The 26,374-nt window shown below is 40.2% G+C and overlaps 1 protein-coding gene across 2 annotated transcripts in view; it reads left to right on the top strand.

Moving 5' to 3' along the window:
- The window catches only part of hook3 (hook microtubule-tethering protein 3), a 73,412-nt gene that overhangs the window by 1,801 nt on the left and 45,237 nt on the right, over positions 1 to 26,374 (top strand). For both annotated transcript variants that reach the window (XM_007891939.2, XM_007891938.2), the window contains exons 2-8: positions 11,437 to 11,522; positions 16,479 to 16,551; positions 19,070 to 19,120; positions 20,747 to 20,879; positions 22,714 to 22,781; positions 24,306 to 24,368; positions 25,893 to 25,976. In XM_007891939.2, coding sequence (XP_007890130.1) covers positions 11,437 to 11,522; positions 16,479 to 16,551; positions 19,070 to 19,120; positions 20,747 to 20,879; positions 22,714 to 22,781; positions 24,306 to 24,368; positions 25,893 to 25,976 — 558 coding nt within the window. The remainder of the gene's footprint in view (positions 1 to 11,436; positions 11,523 to 16,478; positions 16,552 to 19,069; positions 19,121 to 20,746; positions 20,880 to 22,713; positions 22,782 to 24,305; positions 24,369 to 25,892; positions 25,977 to 26,374) is intronic.

Genomic DNA, 26,374 nt, shown 5'->3' with positions numbered 1-26,374 from the left:
CCTCTAACACTGGGGACCATCCTCATTGCTTTCTTCTGCCACGCCTCTGAGGCTTGCAGTAACTAGAACTCTAGGTTGTATTCAATGTTAAATTTTAGGTTGTTTCCCCAATGCCTTAAACTTCAGAGGGATTTGCTATTGTGATTATTACAATACAAAACTAATGTTTTATCTGATTAGGGAGCACTAATAGGAAAACTGGATTCAATTTAGACTCGGGTAACTCAGAATCCAGGTGAACAATTCATGGAAGTTTAAATTGGCCAAGGATTGAAATTTCCCATGGAGATATTTGTATAGAAATAATTTATTTTCCAGTTATCACAGAATCAAAGGGACTTCAAAAGCAGTTTGAACTTAAAACCTTTGCTACAAAAACATCATGAGTAGAAGTGTCCCAGCAGTGGACCAAACATATTTATTTATGGGCATGCCATGTTTTCTACGTAATTTTCCTGGAGTTAAGAACCTCATCAGTTCTGTCTTGTGGCTGAACAAGAAGGTTCAATTTTTTTTGTACATTTTAAAAAAAACTTTGTGATTGATTGCACTGAATCAACATAAATAATCAACGATAATGAAAAATAAATGTATCCACAAGAACATGTATTGTAATCTAATCTTGATGCAATTTATTTTGCCTCACACTGCTCGACCTGAGCCAAAACCATGTTCTGGGGAAACCAGTTGATTGATGGTATCTATTTTTGACTGGTTAGCAATGACTCAGCATTGCCCTCACACCTACTCTCATGCCTGCACAGTATAAAAATAAGTTGGCGTAATAGTTCATTTCTTTCTAACCAGGAACAATGTCCTGCATTTCCTGTGGATCTGTGGGAATGTTGAGTAGTTCACAGCAAATACTTTGTAGCTTGAAGGCAGATACCATTAGTTAATACTGTTTCTACAAAGACTATGGCCACCATCTTTGACATAGTTCTGGCATACGTTTCCCTGGAGTTAACCATTATTCCAATAAACAACTGGTAGATTGAGTGCTCAAATTGTGTATCTACTTTGGATGGTGCTTCTACTTTAGATCTAAATAGTTGGTCACAGGAATATCATATTTTCCAGAAGGTTTTGTAACAACCCATCACCTCCATAACTAGTTTAGGTGACTCATGCATTCCTATTCAGTGTAGTAGATTGGGATCCAGCAAAATCAACGGAGAAAGAATCAACCCAGCATCAACTTGAAGTGCAAGAATTGTGTCCAAACCACATTTAATCTCTGAGACAGGTCAGTACATCTCTCGACATACACAATAATTCTGTGGTATTACAGCAAGCAGGGTGGAATTCATTCTGAGTCCTTCATAACTCCGTATTTGGAGATATGTGCTTCTTCTGATCCCAAGGGTACTTCAGAAAATAAGGGACAAAGCTAATTCTGATAATCTATATTGATCTCTCAAACAATGGTGCTCAAGACATCTTGGCTGCCAGTAGGCAGCTTCTTCATGTCATTGTCCAGCTCCTGCTTCCGAGGGCACACTTAAAATTAAAACTCCTATCACATGTTGTGAACTTTCTCATTCCCTCACAGATAGCAATACATGTAAAAATCTACAAAATCAAATGGAAGATATAAACAGGAGTGTTTATCCAGAATAACTGACCTATATTCTGTGCCGTGATAACTGTCCTTGAAACCTGCTTAAGTGGTAGGTAATACCCAGCTTCATTAATCTTCACCATGCCGAAATAGCAGTATTCCACATGATCCTTTTGATTGAGCTTTACTGGGACACCAAATAGGACACCTATTTGAAATGCAAGGTTTATTATTTATCTTAATATGACCCTCCATAATGGGGTGCATCATCCTTTTAGTGTTTGTCATGTAAAGTTTTCATCCTGGAAGGCAGCACATACGGCTTTATCCCACTTGTAAGGTCCAGGTATTAGCCATGCCAGATTTGGCATTCTGATTGAATATTCCTTATAAACATCCTGGTTTCCTGCCAAAGGTGGTATCACATTTACACTTAATTTATAATCCTTTCCTTTTACCCAGCATTCATAATTTCAAGAGGATGCTTGTATGCCATTATCCTATGAAAGAATTTGAGCAATATCCCCCTGACAAATCCATCATTTTGGCTTCTCAGGGCTCAGCAGAGAACCCAGCAATGTGAGGAGGGAACTGAGTGAGGTGGAACAGAGTGAAAATTCTGTTAAGGAACTTGGTGAGAGTGGGAATTCGGTGCAGAGGGGGAAAGAGGTGCAGAATTATAAAATATATATTATTTATATTAAAATAATATAAAACATGTCTGGGAATATGGCAGGGCAGCTGAGACCGGTTGCATGCACAATGTGTGCCATGTGGGAACTCCAGGATGCTTTGTGTGCTTTAGACAGACATGTATAGGAAGTGCCTCCGGCTGCTCGAACTTGAGCTCAGAGTTTCTGAGCTCGAGGAGAGGCTGGTGTCACCACATAGCATACGGGAGGCTGAAGAGTTCATGTATCAAACGTTTCAGGAAGTGGACACCCCATAGTCACAGAAGGTTCAGAAGGAGAGTAGAACCTCAAAGGTGGTGATCTCTGGATTACTCCCAGTGCCTCGGGCAAGTGAGTATCAAAACAGCAGGATCAAACACATGAATGCATGGCTGGAGAGATAGTGCAGAAAGGAGGGCTTCAGGTTCTTGGATCATTGGGATCAGTTCTGGGCATCTGGGATCTGTACAAGGTGGATGGGTTACACCTGAACAGACCTGGGACCAATGTCCTCGCAGAAAGGTTTACTAGTACTGTGGGGAAGGGTTTAAACTAATTTTGAGGGGGGAAGGGAATTGGGATGTAGCATTAGAGAGGACAAACAAGTTACATAGAGGACTGGGAGAGACGAATAGCAATGTAATCAGGAGTCACCCAGAAAAAGGAGGGATTAGATGGGGGAGAAATGCAGAACAGACTAAGTCGGTCTTGGACTTTCTGGATCCGTATGTTTCCAGCCCAATGAGGAAGGAAGCACTGATGAATCTAGTTCTAGGGAATGAAGTGGGGCAAGTTGAGGAGGTTTCAGTAGGAGAGCATCTGGACAACAGTGATCACAATATCATTAGGTTTAGAGTACTTATGGAAAGGGACAATGAGTAATCAAAGATGAAGATACTCAGCTGGAAGAGGGCTAATTTCAGTGAGTTACAAAGGGACGTAGCCAAGGTGGACTGGAAAGAAAGATTGGTGGGTAAAACCGCTAACGAGCAATGGGAAGCCTTCAAGGAGGAGATAGTTCAGGAACAGAACAAACACATTCCCACAAAAGGGAAAGGTAAGACATCCAAACCTCCCTGGATGAGTAAGGAAATTGGGATTAAAATAAAACAGAAAAAGGACGCTTATGATAAATGTCAGGTCCAAAATACAGAAGATAATCAAATAGAATATAGAAACTACAGAGGAGAACTCAAGAAGGAAATAAACGGGGCAAAGGGATTGTATTGAGAAAAGATTAGTGGGTAACATAAAAGGGAACCCTAAGATATTGTATACACATATAAAGAATAAAAGGTTAGTCAAAGGTAGGGTGGGGCCATTTAGGGGCCAAAGAGGAAATCTTGTGGAGGCAGAGGGCATGGCTGAAGTACTGAATGAGTACTTTGCATCTGTCTTCACAAAAGAAGAGGATGCAGCCAAGTATCAATATCGGAGGAGAAGATAGAGAAATTGGATAAGAATAAACCGAGATGAGGTACTAAAAAGGTTGTCGGTGCTCAAGGTAGATAAGTCACCCGTCCAGATGGGATGCATCCTAGGTTATTGAAGGAAGAAAGGGTGGAAATAACGGAGGCTCTGGCCACAATCTTTCAATCCTACTTGGACACCGGGGGTGATGCCAGAGCACTAGAGGGTTGCAAATGTTACTCCTTGTACAAAAAGGGGCAGAAGGATAAACCTGGGATCTACAGGCCAGTCAGCCTAACATCAGTAGTGGGGAAACTTCTAGAGACTATAATCCAGGACAAAATAATTTTTCACTTAGAAAAATGTGGGGTAATAAAGGACAGCCAACATGGATTTGTTAAAGGCAAATCATGTCTAACAAACCTGATAGTTTTTTGATGAAGTAACGGAGAGGGTGGATGAAGGTAGTGCAGTTGATGTAGTTTATGTGGATTTTCAAAAGGCGTTTGATAAAGTGCCACATAAGAAACGTATAAGCAAAATAGAAGCCCACGGTATTAAAGGGACAGTGGCAGCATGGATACAGAACTGGCTGGGAGACAGAAAGCAGAGAATAGCGGTGAACGGTAGTTTTTCTGACTGGAGGGAAGTGTGCAGTGGTGTCTCTCAGGGGTCAGTATTGGGACCACTGCTGTTTTTGATCTATATAAATGAGCTTGACTTGGGTATAGGGAGTATAACTTCCATGTTTGAGGATGATACTAAGCTAGGAAAACTGGTAAACAACGAGGAGGATAGTAGCAGACTGGTAAAATGGGCAGACATGTGGCAGATGAAGTCTAATGTGGTGAAATGTGAAGTGATGCATTTTTGGGAGGAAGAATGAGAGGAGTCAATATAAGCTGATGGTACAATCTTAAAGAGGGTGAAGGAACAGGGAGAACTGGGGTTTCATATAAGTAAATCTTTGAAGGTGGCAGGACAGGTAGATAAAGCTGTTAAAAAGCATACGGGATACTAGGCTTTATAAATAGGATGAACAAGTCAGGAAGTTATGATGAACCTTTATAAAACACTGTTAGGCCTCAGCTAGAGTATTGCGTTCAGTTCTGGGCACCACATTTTAGGAAGGATGTCAAGGCATTGGAGAGGGCGCAAAGAAGATTCACCAGGATTGGTACCAGGAATGAGGGACTTCAGTTATCAGGAGAGGCTCGAGAAGCTAGGGTTATTCTCCTTGGAGCAGAGAAGGTTAAGAGGAGACTTAATAGAAGTTTTCAAAATGATGAGGGGATTCGATAGGGTGAACAAGGAGAAACTATTTCCACTGGTGGGTGGGTCAGTAACAGGAGGGCATCGATTTAAAAATAATTGTTAAAAGAAACAGAGGGGAGGTGGGGAGAAATGTTTTTGCACAGCAAGTTGTTCGGATCTTGAATGCATTGCCTGAAAGGGTGGTGGAAGCTAATTCGATAACAACTTTTAAGAGAGAAGTGGATAATTATTTTGGGAGGACAAGTTTGCAGAGTTATGGGGCGAGAACGGGGAGTGGGATTGAATTGGATAGCTCTTTTCAAGGAGCCGGCACACACACGATGGGCTGAATGGCCTCCTTCTGTGCTGTATAATTCTATGATTCTATGATTTATTTGTTTCCCTTTGTCTTGAGTTTCTTGATGAGCTATAAAGCAAAGTAAAAAGATGTGGCATTCAGTTCTGAACTTTAGAACTATAGAAGTCCATAGAGTCCAATTCCTTTACAGTTGAATTGGTCATATTTGCAAACTGGAGCGAATTGTGTGCCTGTTTGTAACTTTGAACATGCAAATTTTTTGCTGGTTTTGCAGGAAAATATATTCATTGCATAGGGAGGTGTTAAAACATTTAACAACCAACCAGTTGATCAAGCCCTGAAGAATATAATTTAAAAATCTAGGAGCAAAAAGTCGAGAACTATCACACAGTGAGAAGCAGACCTCTCAAGTACTCCAGAAAACTATTCTAGTGTCAAAATTTGGATGGACGTGATTGCTGATCCTGATTTTTTTTTCAATAACGCTGCATTTTATTTCTTTCACTGTTCAGCAAGTATGAAAGTGATGTATGAAAGTATGAAAGTTAAGTGTCATTTTAACTTGGTTGAAGAAACTCCACGTTGGGACTCTAAAGCACACAGGCAAGACTGACACTCCAGTTCAGGACCAGTTAGGGTTGTTTTGTCAGAGTGTCAAACCTGCTCAAGTGGATGCTAAAGATTCCACAGTAATTCTCGCCTTATCTTGTCTAATTCTTGACTTTATTAGCACCTTATTGGAAAATTCTATGAAGTGTTTCCTTATATTTTACTGTAAATAGTAATTGTGTGCATTTGTAGGTAAATGTGGCAACCAATTTGTGCATAGCAATGTCTAATAACAACAACAACTTGCATTTATATAGCGCCTCTCAGGCAGGGTAGCGTCCCAGAGCGCTTAGCTTGGAGCATTGGTTAGAGCACCAGTCTTGCAAGCGAGAGGACTCTGGGTTCCATTTCCGGGTGGGGTGAAACCTTAGGCAAGCTTCCTTACTCTAGGAGCAAGTAAGAACTCAGTTAATTTGTGGATCACTTACTGGCAGTAAAAATCCCTCCCTCTAGAAAGAAGTCTCAATCCATGACAATTTCAGGGACACAGCTATGTGTAATTGGCTGCCACATTTTGCCCACAAAATATACAGTCAATTCCCTTTACAGTATATTCTGTGAAGCACTTTGAGACTTCTCAATGTGATGTGGTGTTATATCAACATCACATCATTGAGAAGTGGAGTCCTGCAGCTCAGTGGTTAGAGCACTCGCTTTGCAAGCGAGAGACCTGAGTTCAATTCCAGGCAGTGCGAAACCTTGGGCAAGTTTCCTTACTCCACACAGAGCCTAATAATAATCCCTCCAAAACCCAAAACAATAATAAATTGGTCACTTTCAATCTACGACTGTTTGTGGGGCATTGCTGTGCGCAATTGGCTGCCGCGTTCGCCCACAAATATACAGTCAATTCACTTTACAGTGTTTTCCGTGAAGCGCTTTGGAATGTCCTCCCGACGTGAAAAGCGCTATATCAAATGCAAGGATTATTATTATTATTATCAAGGATTATTATTTAACATCCAACTGAACAAGCAAACAGGACTTTGGATTAATGTCTCATTATGACTACAAAGGGAAGGAGAACTATTTGGGTGAAAGTGGGCCTTTGAAGCGGTACTGGAAACCTCCTTGGAGCAAGCTAGGATTGCTGCAAATGTAGTTTACACAAACAGTATGTGTGGTTAGGAAAGTTATTAGGGAAAATAAGTGAGATCAGTGGTTTGAATTGCTCCAGAAGGGGTCATAATTACACAAGAAAGATCCTAAATCTTCTCCTGAAGTCTGTTGTCACTCATAGCTGGAATTGTCTCTCTGGGCTGGTGTTGGTGTTTGACGAGTCCAGTCCTCTACAGCAGACCCATGAGGACATCCTTGAGGTCTAGAGGGAGCATTATGCGGAGTTGGCAACTGCCCTAAAGAGCCACAGAGAAAATGCATCTGCGTGGAGAGTGGAAGAACTGGCAGAAATGTTGGAGTAGATCGAAGGCCTAAATGATCCATTCTACCTGGTAGGGTAGACTGTACGGCATCACTTTGCAAATGGTAAAGCAGCAGATACAAACAATTTTAATGTCCAGTTCCTAAAAGTGGCTCTGTGTGAGGGAGGGAGTAGAGAAAGGCGAGGGCCTTACAAATCAAACCAAGAACTGTAAGCTTACCTTGGCACTGCCCTTCTAAGGTTGGCCAATAAGGTTCTCTCTGAGTCACAGACACTGTCAGTATTCCAGACTGCAATTATGTTAAGTGTCCACAAGAAGCTATCCTCCTGGGGGGAGGGGGCAAATAGGGATTCCTTGGAATTGAGCTGGCACCAAGGTGATATGTGTAGTAACTGAACATTGTGGTAGACTTGGTATTTCCACTTCCTGAGCCAAGCGAGTCCACAGTACTCAAAGCAGTGCTGATGACAGACCAGCCAGGCTGGCTCATCAGCAGGACTTGGAAAGACTGAACAAGTTACTGGGAACAGTGATTCTTTCTACTCAGCTCCTGCTAACCCTACAAACCCTCACAGGTAGGGTGGCCCAAGCTGGACAAGCAGGGGGAAACGTGCCAGACAATAGCAAGCTATGTGTTTTTAGCTGGTTAAACTCCAGCACAACTCCAGTGTATATTCTGGGGTCTCCAAGTCTTGGCTCTTGAACTTAGGTATGTATGGTGGGTGCCAGGGAGAGAATCCACATTCCATTTCAGATGCAAAAACTACCTATAATTTTTCCAGCAATTATCCAATATCTTACCTTTATTCAGTACTGAATTTTAGACCTAATTTGGGCTGTTAAAGAGGACCCATTGAAAAAGGGATTTTGGCATGTGGCATTGCTTGCGGAAAGGTGGCATTGCTCCGATGCTTTTCCCTCAATCGGTGTCCAATGCAGGATGGTGTATGACTTTGAGGTGGTGATGTTCCCATGATCCTGCTATTCTTGTTGATGGCACTATTGATGATTCCTTCCATCACTTTGTTGAGGAGGTGGAGGATTACAGAGTGGTAATTGGCTGGGTCACATTTACTTTTTTTGTGAATATGGCAATTTTCCACATCTTCAGCTTGATATTCGTGTTGTACTGGGACTGTTTGGCTGGGGGCAGCTAGTTCTAGTGCACATACTTTAAGAATCAGAAACTATTGCATTTGCGTACAATGGCCACTACGTTTACTTTGCGTAGGAGAAAGAGGGGGAATTCTAAAGTTCTCTGTATGAATTATATGAAGTCATTGAACCACTCATGCAGTGAAAAATGCAGTGGAAAATGGGAAATACCACACTTTCCAGATGAGAAGACAGATGCTGCCTAATAGAGCAAAACCCAATTTTTTCTCCAATCCAGTTTCAGCATTATTAAAGTCTTTTGCAGGATTCCAGTTGTTTATGGGACTCGTCCCACTTTTGTGAAGAAGTGAAAAATTGCCAAGTTTGCTTCTGTGACCCCTGGTAACTGTATTGTCTGCTCTGTTTATCTGGGTTAAGTCCCTTTTATAACAAAGTAATTTTCCACTTAAATTCTTAACCTTCTTATTTATGTTAACCATGACCTCTCATTTTGTTAAATTGTAGCTGCTGTTTCACAAATGTTTACCAACTTTACATCACCTGTTTGCCCTGATGCATTACCTGGCGTGAAGTCAGGTCTCCCTCTTTATAATAATCCTAAGAATTCTTGCATTTGATATAGTGCCTTTTATGTCAGGAGAATGTCTCGAAGCACTTCACATGATTTACTGTGTCATGACTGTGTATTTGTAGGCGAACACAGCAGCCCATTTGTGCAGAGCAATGTCCCACAAAGAGCCATTTGGGGGATTTTGGCTGGGACACTGGGAAAATCTCCCTTCTGTTTTCGAATAATGCCATGGGATATTTAATGTCCACTTGAATGGGCAGATTGGGCCTTGGTTTCAATATCTCTCTGCAGGAGAGCACCTCTGACAATATAACCCCCTCCCCCTGCCCCCGCACAACCCTGGAGTGTCAGGTTAGACTATGTGAATTCAAAAACAACAACAAATTACATTTGTATAACGCCTTTCACGTCAGGAGAACGTCCCAAGACGTTGGACAATCAGTGATCCGCACCTGAGCTGGTGGTTGGGATCAGGAGGGTGGATGGTGGGGAGGATAGAGCTAGGAGGGTGACCGAAGGCACAGTCGAAGAGGAGGGTCTTGAGACAGGTCTTGAAGGAGGCAAGGGAGGGGGTGAGGTGTAGGGACTGTGGGATGGAGTTCCAGAGGGTGAGATCAGAGGGGCTGAAGTCCTGCCCCACTAGGGCATTGGGCAAGGCAGGGGATGTGAAGCAGGCTGGAGGCCGCTGAGTGGAGGGAACAGACAGGTTGGTAGGGGTTAGAAGGTCACAGAGGTGGGGAGGAGCAAGGCCGTGGGGTCTTGGAAGGTGAGGACCAGGATCTTGAACTGTAACCTCTGTGTTGGGGAGCCAGTGGAGCTGGGTGACGATGGGGGTGATATGGTCGCGGAGCCTGGTGAAGGAGAGGACATGGGCTGCAGCGTTCTGGATGATCTGCAGGCATGTGATGGGAGGAGTTGCGGAGGGTGACAAGCAGGGAGTTGGCGTAGTTGAGCCTGGATATGGTGGATGCATGGATAAGGGTCTTGGCAGCCTAGGGTGAGAGACCGTGGTGGACCCTGGCAATATTGTGGAGGTAGGGAAAGGTGGAGTGGGTCATGGCACGGATGTGGGGGGTGAAGGACAGTTGAGGGTCGAACAGGTTCCGGATTGGCTCCGTGAGGTGTTGAGTGCATCCATGGAGGGTGATGTTGTCAGCGCCCGAGGTATGGAGGCGCTAACAGGAGCCAAGCAGGAGGGCCTCAGTCTTGTTGACATTCAACTGGAGTGTCACCAAACAGCAGTTATTCATTCACGTTAAACTCTGGTACCAGCCAGTGAGTGAAACAAACAAAATTACATTAGTAAAGCGCCTTTCATGTCAAGAGGACATTGAAGGTGCTGGCACATTAATTTCACATCTTTCCCATCCTCCAAACTGCTCAAACATTGACAGGGGAAATATTGATTTTTACCCCCAGTGGCGACTGGCAGAAGAAGATAGAATCCTAGTAGGGGAATGTAATCCCACACCACAACCTGCATTTACAAAGCACCTTTGCTTCAGTGAGGATATTTCACCCCACTTTACAGAGAGCCAAGGGGTATTGGGGAGGAAGACTCCCTTGGTGTCTGTATGGTGTTAGTGGAGATGCACAGACCTGATTGGGTACTCCAATATAAAAACATAAGAATTCAGGGGCTTGAACCCACAACCTTCTGACTCAGGCGAGAGTGGTACCAGTGGCTGACACACTGTTTACCTTCCTACTGTAATATTACAATAACATTATTATTGACACAAAACTGACATTGTTTAACACTGAACAACCCCTAGGGGGCAGAACATCCCACAAACTTCCAGAGAATAGTTTTACCTCTCGGTTTTCAGGCTGCAGAACTATAAATTAATTTAATATTTCATCTGAAGGATGGCACCACTGCATTTGAGCGTTTGCCTAGAGTATATGAGTTCAAAGTCCTGACATGCGGCTTAAACCCACAATCTTCTGACCCAGAGGCAAGAATGCTACCAACTGAACCAGACTGACATTTGATTTAGCCGCTGGTGGAATAATATAAGAAAACAGTGCTGAATACATTATTAATATCTCCTTCCTATTTTGTCTTAACATTTTCATTATCCAAGTTCATCATCTGGTAATTAATCTCCCATTGTTATAACTATACAGCACTCCTCTATAAATGGCTCACGAATCTCCTCCATCTTCCCCATTTTTGATCGATCTATGATGTAAACATGGCAAACCATGCAAACAGCAGGACTAAACAGCTGATGAAAACTGCTGGTTGTCATGAATTCAAATGTTTATTTGGGTCAGTTTTAATGTTTCTGAGAGAAAATGTGCTTGCTTGTGAGGGAGTAAGTATTGTCCTTTGAAATGTGTCCAGGTTCAATTATACTCCCATGGTAAATGCTATGTTAAATATACTGTCCCCATTTAACAGATCAGTGTTTCTTTTGAGTTCTGATTGTTCCCTTGTAATGTATTTTGCAATTATTTTTGTTCTCAAAAAAGACTCAAAATAGTATAACTGTAGATATATTTTATACTAAAATACTTTTTTGAATTTTCCTTTTTAGGTCCAAACATTTGGTATCCAGGCACCATGCACAAAAATAGATGATTTAACAAGTGGAGTTGCGATGGCCCAGGTCTTGCAGAAGATGTAGGTTTGAAAATGTTTTTATTCTCATTTCAATCATTGGAAGAAATCTTTTATTTTTTAAGTTATGATTGATGGCCTACTTTTTACAAAGAATACTATGCAATTCACTCCCCACATGAGTGTTATACATACAGTTGAGAATAGTAATATTTACACATTATGGCATCAAAAAATAAATTTCAGCCTATTAAGTTTTTGCTCAGTTGAAAGCTTTTAAGTGATGAATGGAATTTCATGTTGGATGTGAAAACCTGTTGATTACGATATGACTGTTAACTGATTTGTCTTACTTATTGCGATAATTATTATATGATGGGTTAGGCAGTACTGGTTTACAGTCTGACCTTCTTACGAATAGTTACCTTTTTATCATTTAACTGTATTATAGAGCCACAACTAAATTAGAAACTAAGGTGACATCAACACTGCCTCAGAATTACCCAAATAATTGGTGACCTTAAAAACTATTTGTGCTATGTTAGTTTTCCTAATCATTTCTATTGTCATGACCATATTTTAAAAAAAGAAAACATTTTACCACACATTTATTTTTGTTCTGAAATGTCACTTTCAAAATTCTGGTCTTGAGATAGTCATTGGTTAAGAATGCCCTGTACAATCTTGCCAAGGATTACTTCAGGTGCAGTTGCAATGCAAAAAAAGTATAAAAGAATATTTTTTAAAAATTTCCAATTTGTACCAGAATTGTTCAGATTGAAGAAAGGCAGTAGCTCCTTTAAATTTAGAGAGCTGTTTTTCATTAGAGCTATTGCCTTTAAAGGAAGTTGTTTTTGTTGCATGCTGTGCAGAGCTGCAGCTGGAAAACTGATGTTCTGTTTTCCTTCCCCTCACTATCTGGAAAGAACAAAACTGTGCCTGCATGTGGGCTCACCTTGTTCTGCAGCAAATAACGCCACTCTGATATCAGTTCATTTACTTGTTGTACTGCTAAGTACTGTAATTAAAAAAAACTTTAAATCTCTTCTTATATTTTCTCCCATTCCGTCTGTCATTTTTATGGTTACTAGTTTAGCTAATATTTAATGTTCTTTAAGATTTTCAGAATGTACAGCAGGTGTATTTTCTTTTATCTGAAGTTAGTAGTGGTGTGCCTAATACAGCTCCTACTGCTACGAAGTTATCCTTTTCAGTTACAGAGTTGAAATGTTTCCTGTTGCTATGCTCCCTATGTGCGCAGGCTTCACCAGTGTCCATTAATAGTGCTGCAACAACAGTGTGTTGTTTATTTTATTTTTTATATGATGCCCTTCATACTGGATAGGTCTCGGACCACTTGATGTTAATCATTTGGAAATGATTTTTAAAACTAATGCTCCTAACTGATTGTTGGATTTTGTTTTAAGTGATCATAGTCAAACCTGTTCATTTGAATGGAAAAAGGTTATTCAACTATATGCAGGATGATGGCTTGTACATCGCTAAGGCTTTTCAGCATGCTTATGGAAATTAACTACTTCAAACATTATTTGAAAAGATGGATTACCTGTTGGAGGCTGTGCAGCGTGAATTGAAAAATCTTTAGTTACAAAGACAGAATTGGAAAACTGGAGCTGTACCCTCTTAAACAAAGGAAGTTGAGGGGAGATCTGCTCAGGGTGTTGAAGTGAAGGGAATTGGCCAAGTAGATGAAGACAGACTCTTTCCTATGGTTGTAGAATATAATAATACAGGGAAATCCGCTTTAAGCAGATGCCAGTTAACCCCGGACAACATCATTCAAACAAAACCCCCGGTCCAATTCATTTGTTTTATCCATTTTAAATATGCCGGTTGATTCGGACAAAATCTTGTTAATCTGTGCAAAATGTTGTGCTGGTTGATGCTGAATGTACTTACTCGGCCTTCTGTGTGGCAAGCGGCTCCAGGATGGAGATAGGAATCTAAGATTGATTGACAGCGGGCTCCAATCATTCACAAGTGGCTAGAGTTGGGCTGTCAATCAGTGAGGAATGGGGAAGAACAACGATGGGAATGGGAAGAGTCAAATTAATAATAATAATCCTTGCATTTGATATAGCGCTTTTCACATCGGAAGGACGTCCCAAAGCGCTTCACAGAACACACTGTAAAGTGAATTGACTGTATATTTGTGGGCGAACGCGGCAGCCAATTGCGCACAGCAATGTCCCACAAACAGTCGTAGATTGAAAATGACCAATTTATTATTGTTTTTGGTTTTGGAGGGATTATTGTGATTGATTGACAGCTGGAGCTGCTTGTGAATGGCTGGAGCACAAACATTTACAAGCGGCGTCCAAGACTGTCAGTCATCTCAGTGCCGCCGCTCATTGGTGTCCTTCCCGTCCGATGGGAATGGCAATCGGAAGGAGGAAGCACCACTGCTCTGCTGGGCTGGAAGAGGTACGAGAACTTCGGCTGACCTCGGGCGCTTCTTAAGGCAAGCAAAACGTCTGCCCCAATGTGTCCATCTTAACAGGCTTTCACTGTACTTTCACTGGACTGTAATTGCTGTGCGCAATTGGCTGCTGTGTTTCGGCCTCAAAATATATAGTCAATTCACATTACAGTATATTCTGCGAAGCGCTTTGAGACATCTAGAAGACCTGATAAGGCGCTATATCAAATGCAAGGATTATTATTTGTGATGTAACACCTTGATCAGAAAGGAAATTTGGGGATATGCAGAAAAGGCAGGTAAATGGCACTCAGTTACAGATTGTCCATTATTTAAGATAATAACAGACAAGCTCAACAGGCAAAATTGCCTACTTTTGTTCCTGTGTTACTATTATATCTCCCAGTAGTTCAGGTATTTACTTCTTATCCTTCGAAATATTGTTCTATTAGGCGACAGCCTAACTCAGTTTGTAGCACTCTTGCGTATGAATTAGAAGGTTGTGGATTGCATCCCCGCGCAGGGTTGCCAAGTCTGTGTAATTCTCACAGATTTGGCCTTTTTTTTAAAGTCGCTTTAACATTTGGGTAGTCATGGTGTTGCGTATTCTGGGGCTGTTTTAATAAGAATGTGCTTCATTGGCCTTGAATTGTCCCAGCCTGGTTGTCAGTCTTAAACCATGCAACCAACCCTGTTCGTCAGTCAGCATCCTGTGCTGAGATGTCAGGCTGGCTCAGCTGGAGTCAGTGTTGGTATGGATCCCATCATATTGCTTCAATGAGACATGAGCTGACGATGTTCCGTTGATTTCCATTCTCAAGATTCTATCAGTTGACTATGTAACTTGAGAAATTCATGCAATAATTAATCAAAACTTAATGGTACTTGCTGGTATACCTTCCACACAACAACTCTTAGACATTAATAAGTACTGCTAAGCATGCTATGTTCATTTATGGCTGCCATAGGGTAACTGCATGATTCTAAGAGACTGCTTTGTAGGCTCAATTCAAGATGTACTTTTGGACATCTATAGATCAGCTTTGTGTTAGTTGGATTAATTGACAGACATGCTGTCATTATTGTATTTTGTCAACTCAAACTTCCAATGGATGCAGTAGCACAAACCTCCTTACCCCAAAATCACACAAAAAATCCCAATTTATCCAAGCAAAACACAGCATAGCTTTTTTTCTCTTCTCTTTTTCCTCGAACTAGGAATTGCATTATTTGGTTCCTAAAGAAAAGTAACCTATGCGGGTTTGCTTCTATAACACCCTGCTTTCAACCAGTTTCTGGACCTTCACAAATGTTGTTCTGAAACGTGTTCCTGGGAGATACACAATGTTAATAGTATCTCTCTCGGAAATCACTAACAACAACAAGATTCCATTTATAGAGCGCCTTTCACGTCGGGAGGACGTCCCAAGGCGCTGTACAGTTGGGTCAGGACCCAAGGAGGGGGGAAATGGTCAGGGTGAGGGGAGGGAAGGGAGGGAGCGAGGAGGGGGAAGAGAGTCGAGAGGGGAGCTGAAGGCTCGGTCAAAGAGAAAGGTCTTGAGACCAGCCTTGAAGGAGGAAAGGGAGGAGGCGGCGAAGGCACTGGGGGATAGAGTTCCAGAGCCTCGGGGCTGAGAGGCTGAAGGCCCGACCACCGATGGTAGGGCGGTTGGGGCGGGGGACGTGGAGCAGACCGGAGCCAGAGGAACGGAGGGTACGGGCAGGTAGGTAGGGGGATAGTAGGTCGGAGAGGTAGGAGGGAGCAAGGCCGTGAATGGCCTTGTAGGTGAGGATGAGGATCTTGAAATCAATCCTCTGGGGGATGGGGAGCCAGTGGAGGCGAGCGAGGGTGGGTGTGATGTGGTCCCGAAGTCTGGTGCGGGACAGTACACGAGCTGCAGAGTTCTGAATGACCTGCAGCTTGTGGAGGGAGGTGCCGGGAAGGCCGGCGAGGAGAGAGGGGTGGAGAGGGGAAACTAAGTTTCCAATGGGAGTCACCACACCATGAGAAATAATAATCTAAAAATATGAAGGACTGCCAACCTATATTGACATCCTATGACTTTAATGGATAATAGTGCATTATTGTCACTGTGCTTCAGAAGCACATTTTGAAAGAATAGTGCAATCAAATAATTTTTTTGGTGGGGGGGAGCAGGAGGAAAATTACACTCAAGCTGGATTTTAGAGCTGTCATAAAACATTGCTTAGATATTATTAGTCAGATGGCATCTTCAAGTTGCCTCTAGATGTTAATTACTTTTTCATTTATTTAATAAATTCCAACTTTGTATACATGAGGGGTTTGAATTATCACATTCTGAACCAATACAACAACAACAACCATGTACAGAAGTTTTCTCACTCTGAGGTTGAATGGGCTCTGACAGTATCTTAATTGTATCCTGTTTTAATTTGGAAAATTGAATAGATAATGATGCTCAATCTCTTGAAATGCCTAATTGCTAGTGGTTTACTAATCTTCAGATAATCAAATCTTCAGATGATTAAATCTTCTGCTCTAAATGATGCATGTAAATAGATGAACTGGGCTCATGAGTTTGATTTTGATTTTACAGCGACCAATCATGGTTTGATGACACCTGGATAAATCGTGTCAAAACTGAAGTGGGGGATAACTGGCGTCTGAAGGTACTCGGTTTATATTTAATGTATTTTGTGAGTTCTTAGTTGAAAATATGATGAACAATTTCTATATTGTGGGGTGTGCTTACAAAGGGATTTTCCATCAACTGCATATGGTTGTCCCAAACTTCAGTCTTAACCTTATACAGGTAAGCATCTTTAGGTTGCCTCTACATAAGTTATTTTTCTCAATTATTCAGTAAATCCCAACTTTGTACATGTGTCAGGATATCGATATAGGTTCAGTTACATTTCCTCATTCCAAATTTCAGACTCTGTAAAAGCAACAAGCCATATGTGTGAGTTAGACATGTATGCAACTCATTGGGAAAATTCAGATCAGGTGGGTAAAATTATTTTTCTGAGCATTTCTAGTGAACAGAATAGATTTAGATTCAGAGAAATATCAAGCATTTTAATGTACATACCACCAACATTACATACCATGTTCAAGTACTTTCATGAATGGAAAGTAATGCACTATTTTTATGAAATAGCTGATAAATTAATCTCTTGTAACTCCCATTTAAGTGATTAGCTAAAACAAAGAACTCAACTATGGTTTTGAACAAAATATCAATCAATATCAGGGATTTCCAAACGGCAATTTCCAAATCCTATCTGCCATATCAATGAAGGAGTCAGACTTCTTCTCAACGTAATTTAAAGCCCCATGCAATAGATTAAAACATTTTCATTTACCAAGGTACTTTCTTAAGATAATTTTTTTTTATTGTTGCTTACAACTATGTGCATCCTGATCATTGTATCACTACAGTCTATCTCAGGGCGAAGCATTGAGCAAGTTTCCTTACTCCACACGCCTCTGTTTACTTAGCAATAAGTAGGATCGCGGTTGTTAATCGATTGGTGGATCACTTTTCCGGGGGTGATAATCCCTTCTAAAAATTAAATAAACATGGAATAATAATCTGATCACTCAATCCACGATTGTTTATGGGACACTTCTGTGTGCAATTGGCTGCCGAGTTTCGCCCACAAAATACAGTCAATTTACTTTACAGTATATTCTGTGAAGCACTTTAAGACGTCTCGAAGATGTGATAAGGCTCTATATCTATTGCAAGGATTATTATCATCTCCCCCATGCCATGCTCTTTGGTAACCTTTGACACTCTCAAAGCTATTTTTGCTGGCCATGTATCCTCTGAGTTAAAATGTGAAAGTATTAGAGGCAGAAGATTAAGTTACACAAGCAGTAGCAGTTCCCTCCAGAGATATCTACTGCAGCTGTTCCTTCCATAAGTATCCCTCAATGGATTGCCTAACTACCTGAATTATTTTTTGAGTGATTCACTAAGTATGTGGACATCTTTACTTCCATATTATGTTAATATGTCATAATTTATGTGATTTGAAAGCAAATTCCAGAAAGTTGACCCATCAACTGTATTTTACAATCTATCATTTGATAACCATTGTTATATTCCACAGCATGTGGTTTATTTATTCATTTGTGGTCAATATGCATTTGTGTCAGTTAATAGAAGAAACAGATATTCCTCCCATCATCATCATTGTATTTGTGGAGTCCTGTAGCTCAGTGGTTAGAGCACTCACTTTGCAAGTGAGAGACCTGAGTTCAATTCCAGGCAGAGGGCGAAACCTTGGGCAAGTTTCCTTACTCCACACAGAGCCTAATCATAATCCCTCCAAAACCAAAAACAATAATTAAATTGGTCATTTTCAATCTACGACTGTTTGTGGGACATTGCTGTGCGCAATTGGCTGCCGCGTTCGCCCACAAATATACAGTCAATTCACTTTACAGTGTGTTCTGTGAAGCGCTTTGGGACGTCCTCCCGACGTGAACAACACTATATCAAATGCAAGGATTATTATTATTATTATTTGAAAGGCACTGAGGGGTGGATGCATAGCCTGGAACCTGAGCTTATTTGTTTTAAGTTCTAAATTCCCGTATGAACATAAACCAGTAGAAGGAAGCATTTGTTCTTGGTTTCTCTAGTACAATCTGAGGAAGCTGGTGGGTATCGAACACACTGAGGAAATGGGTTCTACACGCTGCAAACTAACTTAATTTGTTCTCTTGAATTTCTTGTGTCATTTTCAGTTTCGGATAAAATGTAACCTTATAAAGCAAGGTGCAACATGTTTTTGTGACAAGGGTATTGACTTTTGGTTCATGAATGCATATTTAACTGCTTGGTGCAACTGCCAGTCCAACAACCTTTCAGATTAGTGTGTCATTCACCTCAGGGTTGTTTGTGGGATCTTGCTGTTCACGAATTGGCAGCTGTGTTATCCTACAAATATGTTGTCATTGTACATGACAGTAATTGCCTGTGGATACCAAGTATGCCTTACTGCTCTTTATACGCTGCCTGTATGTGATGAGACTGTTCTGGGTTTTCTTGGGACTTAAAAATTTAATTTGAACAAAAGTGATGATCGCCACCCACTGCCGACCGATTTGTATGTGGTTTGAATGCTATTCTATTTCATTGTACTTGTTAATTTTAAAACTGTCTTCTGTGTTTAGGTTAGCAATTTAAAGAAAATTTTAAAAGGAATTCTGGATTACTATCATGAGGTAAGATTTTCTTCCAACTATTACTTCCGTGGCATGCTTCAGTGTTCTGTCCTAGATCCGAGATAATGTGTTTGAAAGTCCTCTTTATTTACAATACTGTGTATTTTGGCCATCTTACCCCCCCCCCTCCCCAGTATGAGTACAAACTTCACCAAACTATCTAGTGCCTCGGGAAGTGCTCCCACTGAAATGTGCAATGTAAATTTATATTGAAGTTCTGAATGAGCCTTAAATGGCTTCTGCTCAATCTGGGCAAAATGGAAGCCATCTGACTCAGCCTCCTCACCTTTGGCACTGATCACCTCATCTTTCCTTGCTGGAAGTTTCCACCTCATTTTACCTTCCCTACATCTGAAGCCTACCCCCTACCCTTCCATACTACCCACCACCATCATAGAATAAAACTGCTTTTTAAATTAATCCAGTGTCCTAGCCTCAATTACCGCACTAAACTTTGCATATCACTCCATCCTCCTCCTGACTGCAGTAACTCCCGGTCTTCAACTGAATTGATTGTCAAGATGCTCACTCTCGTCTACAAATCCCTACATAATCTTGTCACTCCCTACCTCAGTGATCTTCTCCTGTCCACCCCCTCCACTTGGCTAACTCGGACCTGCTGCACATCCCAAACTCTCTCTGCTTCGCATCGCAAGGTTACCGCCACAATTCCCCTACCCTCTGGAACTTCCTCCACCAAAAATCTACACCTTGCCCCCACTCTGTTGCCATCTTTAAGTAGGGAAAATGGTCATCTGTCTTTAGTAAACTTCTTTTTTCTCCCCACCTGCAAGCTCATTATTTGGCATTGTCTCTCTGAAGTGCTTTCATATGTTAACCTACATGAATGCTGCCAATGCTGCATGCTAGGAGAGTTGGCAGTGAGCAGCCTCACCAAAGATGGCTTATCCGTTTTCTTCTTCTCACAGGATTCAAACAATTACAATTCCGATACCGGCAATGTAATTACACTTACCTGGAAAATCCAGCTCGGCAGACCAAATCTCCTCCATATTAGTACGGCTAGTCAGGGTTTAAGTGTATTTTGTTTTCCTTAAAAATGTTTTGTAGGATCCGAGATTTGTCTAAAACGATAATTTGTAGGGAAACATCTTGCTTCTTTATTTTTCTCCCTCCACCACCCCCACAGACCCTATACTCAAGATTCGTGCAAACTCAGGATTTCGCTTATGGTATGTGAAGCCCAGTGGACGCAAGACAACTTGATAGACACAATCCTGTGTGTGTACAAGTGCAGAAATGGGAACCTATTATTTTGAAAGCTAGAGATTTGTAATAGCCACAGGAAATAATACAAAAGGGAGTGAAATAATCACTGGAAATGTGGAACGCTAGCTCTTGGTTTTAATATTTTGTTCATAATACTATTTTAATCCATGCTGTAACAAAATGATGACGAACGTCTATGCTAATTGACCCAACAATTGATTTGAATACAATCACTGTAGGATCCTTACCACTTCAATAGTATTGCTTTGTGTTACTATTAATCAAAGATAACCATCTGTGTCTATGACTAGCAGCTATTATACAACAGTAAATGTGCTGATGTTCCAATCTGTGTCGTATGGTATTACCACTTTATACTATAATCTGCAATTACAGGTCTTGGGACAGCAGATTGCTGACTTTCCTCTGCCAGACGTTAACTTGATAGGAGAACATTCTGATGCCGCAGAACTCGGGCGAATGCTGCAGCTAATTCTTGGTTGTGCTGTCAACTGTGAGCAGAAACAAGGTAAATACCTCAAAATTTGTATCACTGAAGCAACCACCTTGTTTATCCGATTGCTATTTTGAACAAAATACTTAATGTTAAAATGTAGGAAAGTGGCAAGGAAAGTAATTTCCGTGGAAACAATGGTTAATGGAGACAGTGGGTATAAAGTTTGTGACATGCAATAATATCTGATGAATTGTTAATCCGTTCAGATGTTGTTCAACCTGCTATGAACTTCCAGCATTCAGTTTTTATTTATCTAATAAAAAGCTATACTTGAAACAAGAGTCTGATTGTAGGAGTAATGCTGCGTTGCTCATATATTCTATGTTGTTTGCATGTGTGCTCTCCGCTTCTCCTTCTCCATGCGTCCCAAAGTATTCCTTTGCTATGTGCATAACCCATCAAGAAGACGGTCCAGAGATCTGTTATCAGACCTCCTCTTCTGTTGTTTTATAACTGCCACTAGGAGATGTGAGTAAGCAGCCCAGATGTTTCAGTTTCTGTGTTTTCCTGCAGTGAAGTGACTGGCCTCCACTCAGCTACCCACCTTTGTTGGATAGTCAAACCCATTGTAAACTCTTTGTTCTTCTTAGTGACATTCAGTGTTGCCTAGCAGAATTTTTAAAATTCTTTGCAGCATTCTCCATAAATCTCAGGGGTACACACAGGTTACTAGATGATCCGGTGCTTCATGAAGTATTTCTAAAACAAAGTTGTTGTACTCATTCTGGTGGAAGCTCTGAGGGGTTCACAATGAACACATGATCAAAATGCTACCCCCAAAATCTTCCACTCACCAGTAATATTGGGGATTTAAAATAGAAGATAAAGATGTTTGGATGCCGGAGTTAGAAGCAAGCCAAGATCTTAAATTAAATTGTCATTTTCCTCCACCATTGTCGAGATTTAAAAAACGGCCTTATTTATAACTAGTAAAGATTTTTTTATCACCTTGTTGTTCACTCAATTTTAATTTTTATTGATCAGTTTTATTTTTCCTCCCTTGCTTTCTGGACCCTTGATCCATGAGAGTTAAGGATTGCCAGTGAGTGATCACAAAGTCAGCATTGCAGTTCTGAGGGTCATTATTTAAAAACAGATTGATGCTCTGATGGGAGGACAGTAGGCTGGATATTCTAGAAGGATGAGATCAAATGGCCCAAAGGGCTTTCTTTATCTGAACACATCTTTGATGTTTCTGTCACAGACTTTTATTATATTTATTATATAATATATAAAAAAAACTTTAGGATTATTAGGATAGTGTCAGATTGAGTTAAGGAAGTATCCCCCGAATGATCCTCACATGGCTATCGTTTTTCTGAGGTCAAAAAAATTCCCATTGGAATGGAATCAAAGAAAAGCTTTTCAATGGTTTGGGTTCTTCCATTACCCAGAACTCATGTTATATATTGTATATTTTTTAATATATAGTGTTGAGACTATTCTGTAGGCAAATACTTTTAAATGCATTTATTTTAATTATGTCATTTAGACAATTTATGGTCAAAGATGTTCAAATTGACTAGTCACTATATTGAAAACTAATCCAAGAATGTTAGTCTTCAATGAAGTGAGATGATTTTTGGAGAGTTCCTTCTCTCTAAACCTTTGCCTGTTTCTTCAGCAATCATTGATGCCTAGCCAAAATCCAGAATTTTGTGCAGTGATGTATTTTTTTGCTCCATATCCTTGTGCATTCATAAAGCTTGATACAGTTGCTGAGCTCCACTATATTGTCAAAAAGCAACCAGTTAAATGGCTTGATCTATGTCATAATCCGATTGCACTGTTAAATAATTTTCAGTCATCTATGTTTATGGCAAACAAACTTTTGATTGTGTTTCAGAGCACATACAAACTATCATGATGATGGAAGAGTCTGTTCAGCATGTTGTTATGGCAGCCATTCAGGAGGTAGGTTGTATATGAATCTTTTCCTCTCACTACGAGTGTTTTTTGCCTTTTTATATTATCCCCGCTGCTGCATGTAATCCATATGTCTAATTACTGCATCTGCTATCTGTCTGTTATTTAATCCTATGCTTCTGCAGCATATACAACGGGAATTTTTTATTGCCAAATCAAAGTTAATCTGAGTTCTTTTTGTACAAGTGGAGACGGAAATAAATGTTATTAACCATGATGGACAAGGCAGTTTATGCAAAGAGGCAGTTACTGTATTCAGATCATAAATTTTTCCCTTTGAACCTAGTCCATGGGGAATGTTGTGTTCCTCAATTTGTTGCTTGTTTCTCTAATACTGTTAACTTTTAGCATTTTGAAATTGGACATTTATGTGCATAAGTTCCACCTGGACTGGTTTACCTTCTTTCAGAGATTCTTAAATACACCTGTAATTTTTAAAGATGTTTTTCTGTTCTTCTCAGAATTTGTGTTTCAACCTGGTTCAAGTGAGTCAGAAGGTGTGGATTCAAGCCCCATGTTGGGACTTGGAACTCATATGTCTAAGATAACACTCCAATGCTGTGCTTGGCGCTGCTGCAATGTTGGAGTTGCCATAATATTAAATTTTAAATCAAGGATCTGTCTGCCAGTTTAGGTAGATGTTAAAGGTCCCATGGCACCAATTTCTCTTTCCAGGCCAGTGTGTTGGCCAACAATCCCTCAAATAAAATTGGTCATTCACCTTTTGTTTGTTTGTGGAACAATACTGTGTTCAAGTTGGCTGCTGCGATTGGCCACGAAAAACATAGTCACTCCATTTCAGTATTCATTCTATTTTCACTCGGTTCCATTCTGAATGAATATTTTTGCTCTGACGTTTTTCTACCTATGTGTAGCAGTTTACTTGAATTGGTGTTCCATTTCATTTGCTGCTTGTCTGCTTGATTTTATAACTGTTCTAATTCCTTTGGAAATGTTTTGCTGTTTCCTCTCTCTTACTCCCCTTAATTTTGTGTTACTGGATTTGAGCAGTTTCTAGTGTCAGCATCCATTTTATATGGATAATAAACCCTGCCCCCTCCAAATCTGACTATACTTCTCTTATAAGTACTTTAGGTTTCCTATTTTTCAATCCATTTATTTTGCATTTCCATGTACTACTTTTTTTAAGTTCAGAAAAATAATCAGAATTATTTTTGTGTGTGTGGTACTTTGTAAATCGCTTTCAGGTAAACTATTAGGTGGATTGGCTATTGCCATTAAGTTTCTCATCCAAGCTAAGGTTTGTTCCATTATTCAATTAAACCAAATTGTAAATAAATGAGATGAAATGCTTTGATTTTTGCTTCATGAATAGTTACTTATAACTCAAGTTGAATATAATGGAAATAATTCTTTGAAAAAACAAAGCTTCAATTCAAAACAGGTTGGGAGATTCATTTGTTTGAGAACCTGATTAATTTTAATACAAATAGAGTGTTGGGCATATCAATGTTTTTTTTACTGTGACTAATTCATACTTCCTGTTTGCAGCTCATGAGCAAAGAAACGCCAGCAGCCCTTGGAAATGATGCTTATCTGGACCTTGAGCGGCAGGTAATTAAACCAGAAGCTTTTGTGAAAAAAGCTAAACCATAGGTATGCACTGACTAAAATAAAGACACAAATATACACTGACTAAAATAAGTGTAAGTGAAGACTATATTATAAGTTTTATTAATTATTCAGAATACCATCTTTGGCTTGCATACATTAGCTATTTAAGTTTTATAATTTGTTTGCAAAATACTGGCACTACACTTTACATTACATCCTGTAAAGTGATTGGAGACATTCACCTGATGTGAAGGTACTATATAAAATGTTTTGTTATTATAGTAGCCCACTCCTGCCTTGGATAAACTGCATTTCTCTGTGACTTGGGTAAAACTAGTACTTTAATATATTCATCTTTACAAAGGCAGATTAACTGTAGATTAAACTGCAGCGGATTTTCCCTCAAGATTTTATTGATGGACAATAATAATTATCCTACGCTGGAAACAATGCCCCAATTTATTTTTATCCAGTGAACAGCTGCATGATCTCACCTGAGGCAACAAGGCCTCCAAGCCATTTTTTTCACAAAGGGGAAAATCAGCTAAGGTTCCTGATTTTCATCTCCAGCAACCACTGCTGGAGGTGTGCATGTCAGGGCAGGTTTGGGTCATCCCTGCTGTGGAATAACCTTCAGTACCTTGCCCATATGGTTATTATTAATGAGTCATTGGTATTGAGGCTGACTCGTGGATAATACCCATTTAGGCAAGGTGCTGAAGAGTGATGCTTGCCAGTGTAACTGCATTAAAATAGAAGGGAAAAGTCAAAACACGTTTACGAGCTGAGCAGAAGGGGAAAAAAAATCTTTCTTGTCGGATTTAAGTCTGCTGAAAGTTTTTTTAAAAAAATCATTTTCTCTTTTGGGATATTCCCCCCCTGCCCCCATTTCTCGTTTGTTTTGGGGAAGATTGATTTATTTTAGGATATAGACTTGTTTATTCTTTGACTTACTGTATAATATGAATTTTGGGGTGATTCATATCATGCATTCTGGAAACACAACCATCTTTGGAGCCTCATTTCTCCCATTGGTTGGAACTTAATCACTACTGCAGTGGATTCTCTAGACTTGGGTATGAATCACAGCTTGTGGTACTATGATGATTTATAAGTCTTGGCTATGTACTTCTGATTATACAGGCCAGAATCTTTAAAAAATCAGTTTGATTAGGTCTGCTGGAACTGCCTCAGTAAACTCAAAAGTTAAAGCAGTATTCATGTGATCAAACCAGCAGTTGTCCAACCTTTAGATCTAATTCTTTAGTTCTGAAACCTTAGTTCTTATATTTTAAGAAAATTGTAATTATATTTATTTATATAGTGCTCTTCACTAAGGATAATGTCTGAGTGCTTCACAGGGGCAGAGTTAGAACTCAAGCGAGGGAGAGAGACCTGAACAAATACTGCATAATTCAAAGAAGTCTATTTAAAAAATTATCTTAGAGGAATCAAATCTGTCCTCGTGAATTTTTGACTCAACTTTTCAAAACCAAGTCCTATCGATTTTGTATTCCTTTCTAGTTGAAGAAAACCACTGAAGAACTAAATGAAGCTTTAGCTGCAAAAGAGGAGATAGCACAAAGATGCCATGAACTAGATATGCAGGTAGGTCTGGTTTGTATCACTTAATCTGTTTCTAATTATAACATTTCTTTGTTCCTAATGGACTATGATTTTTGAGAATTTCAGCATCCTTTCCAAACAAAATGCTTACTGCTTATTACTGGGGTATACACAGGCTAGTACTTCTGGATTTAAGTCAGATACATTTAATTCACCAGGACAGTAATAAATGGCATACGATGCTTGTGAAATGCTGCCCCACATAGTAGTCATTGTCTTGCCAGAAGCTTTGTACCCAAGGGAATTAATTGTTCTTTTTGCTTCTGTTTGTCTGCAATTGTTTGGAATGATTCAATTCAAGATTACTGTGCACTTCTACTCGCCATAATCTTTTGATGAAAATTATCTAGTATGGCAACCTTTTCTTTTCGTAGCATCAT

This window comes from Callorhinchus milii, unplaced genomic scaffold (assembly GCF_018977255.1).
Source record: "Callorhinchus milii isolate IMCB2004 unplaced genomic scaffold, IMCB_Cmil_1.0 Scaffold1, whole genome shotgun sequence".
Lineage (NCBI taxonomy): Eukaryota > Metazoa > Chordata > Chondrichthyes > Chimaeriformes > Callorhinchidae > Callorhinchus > Callorhinchus milii.
This window is presented reverse-complemented; position numbering and strand designations above follow the sequence as displayed.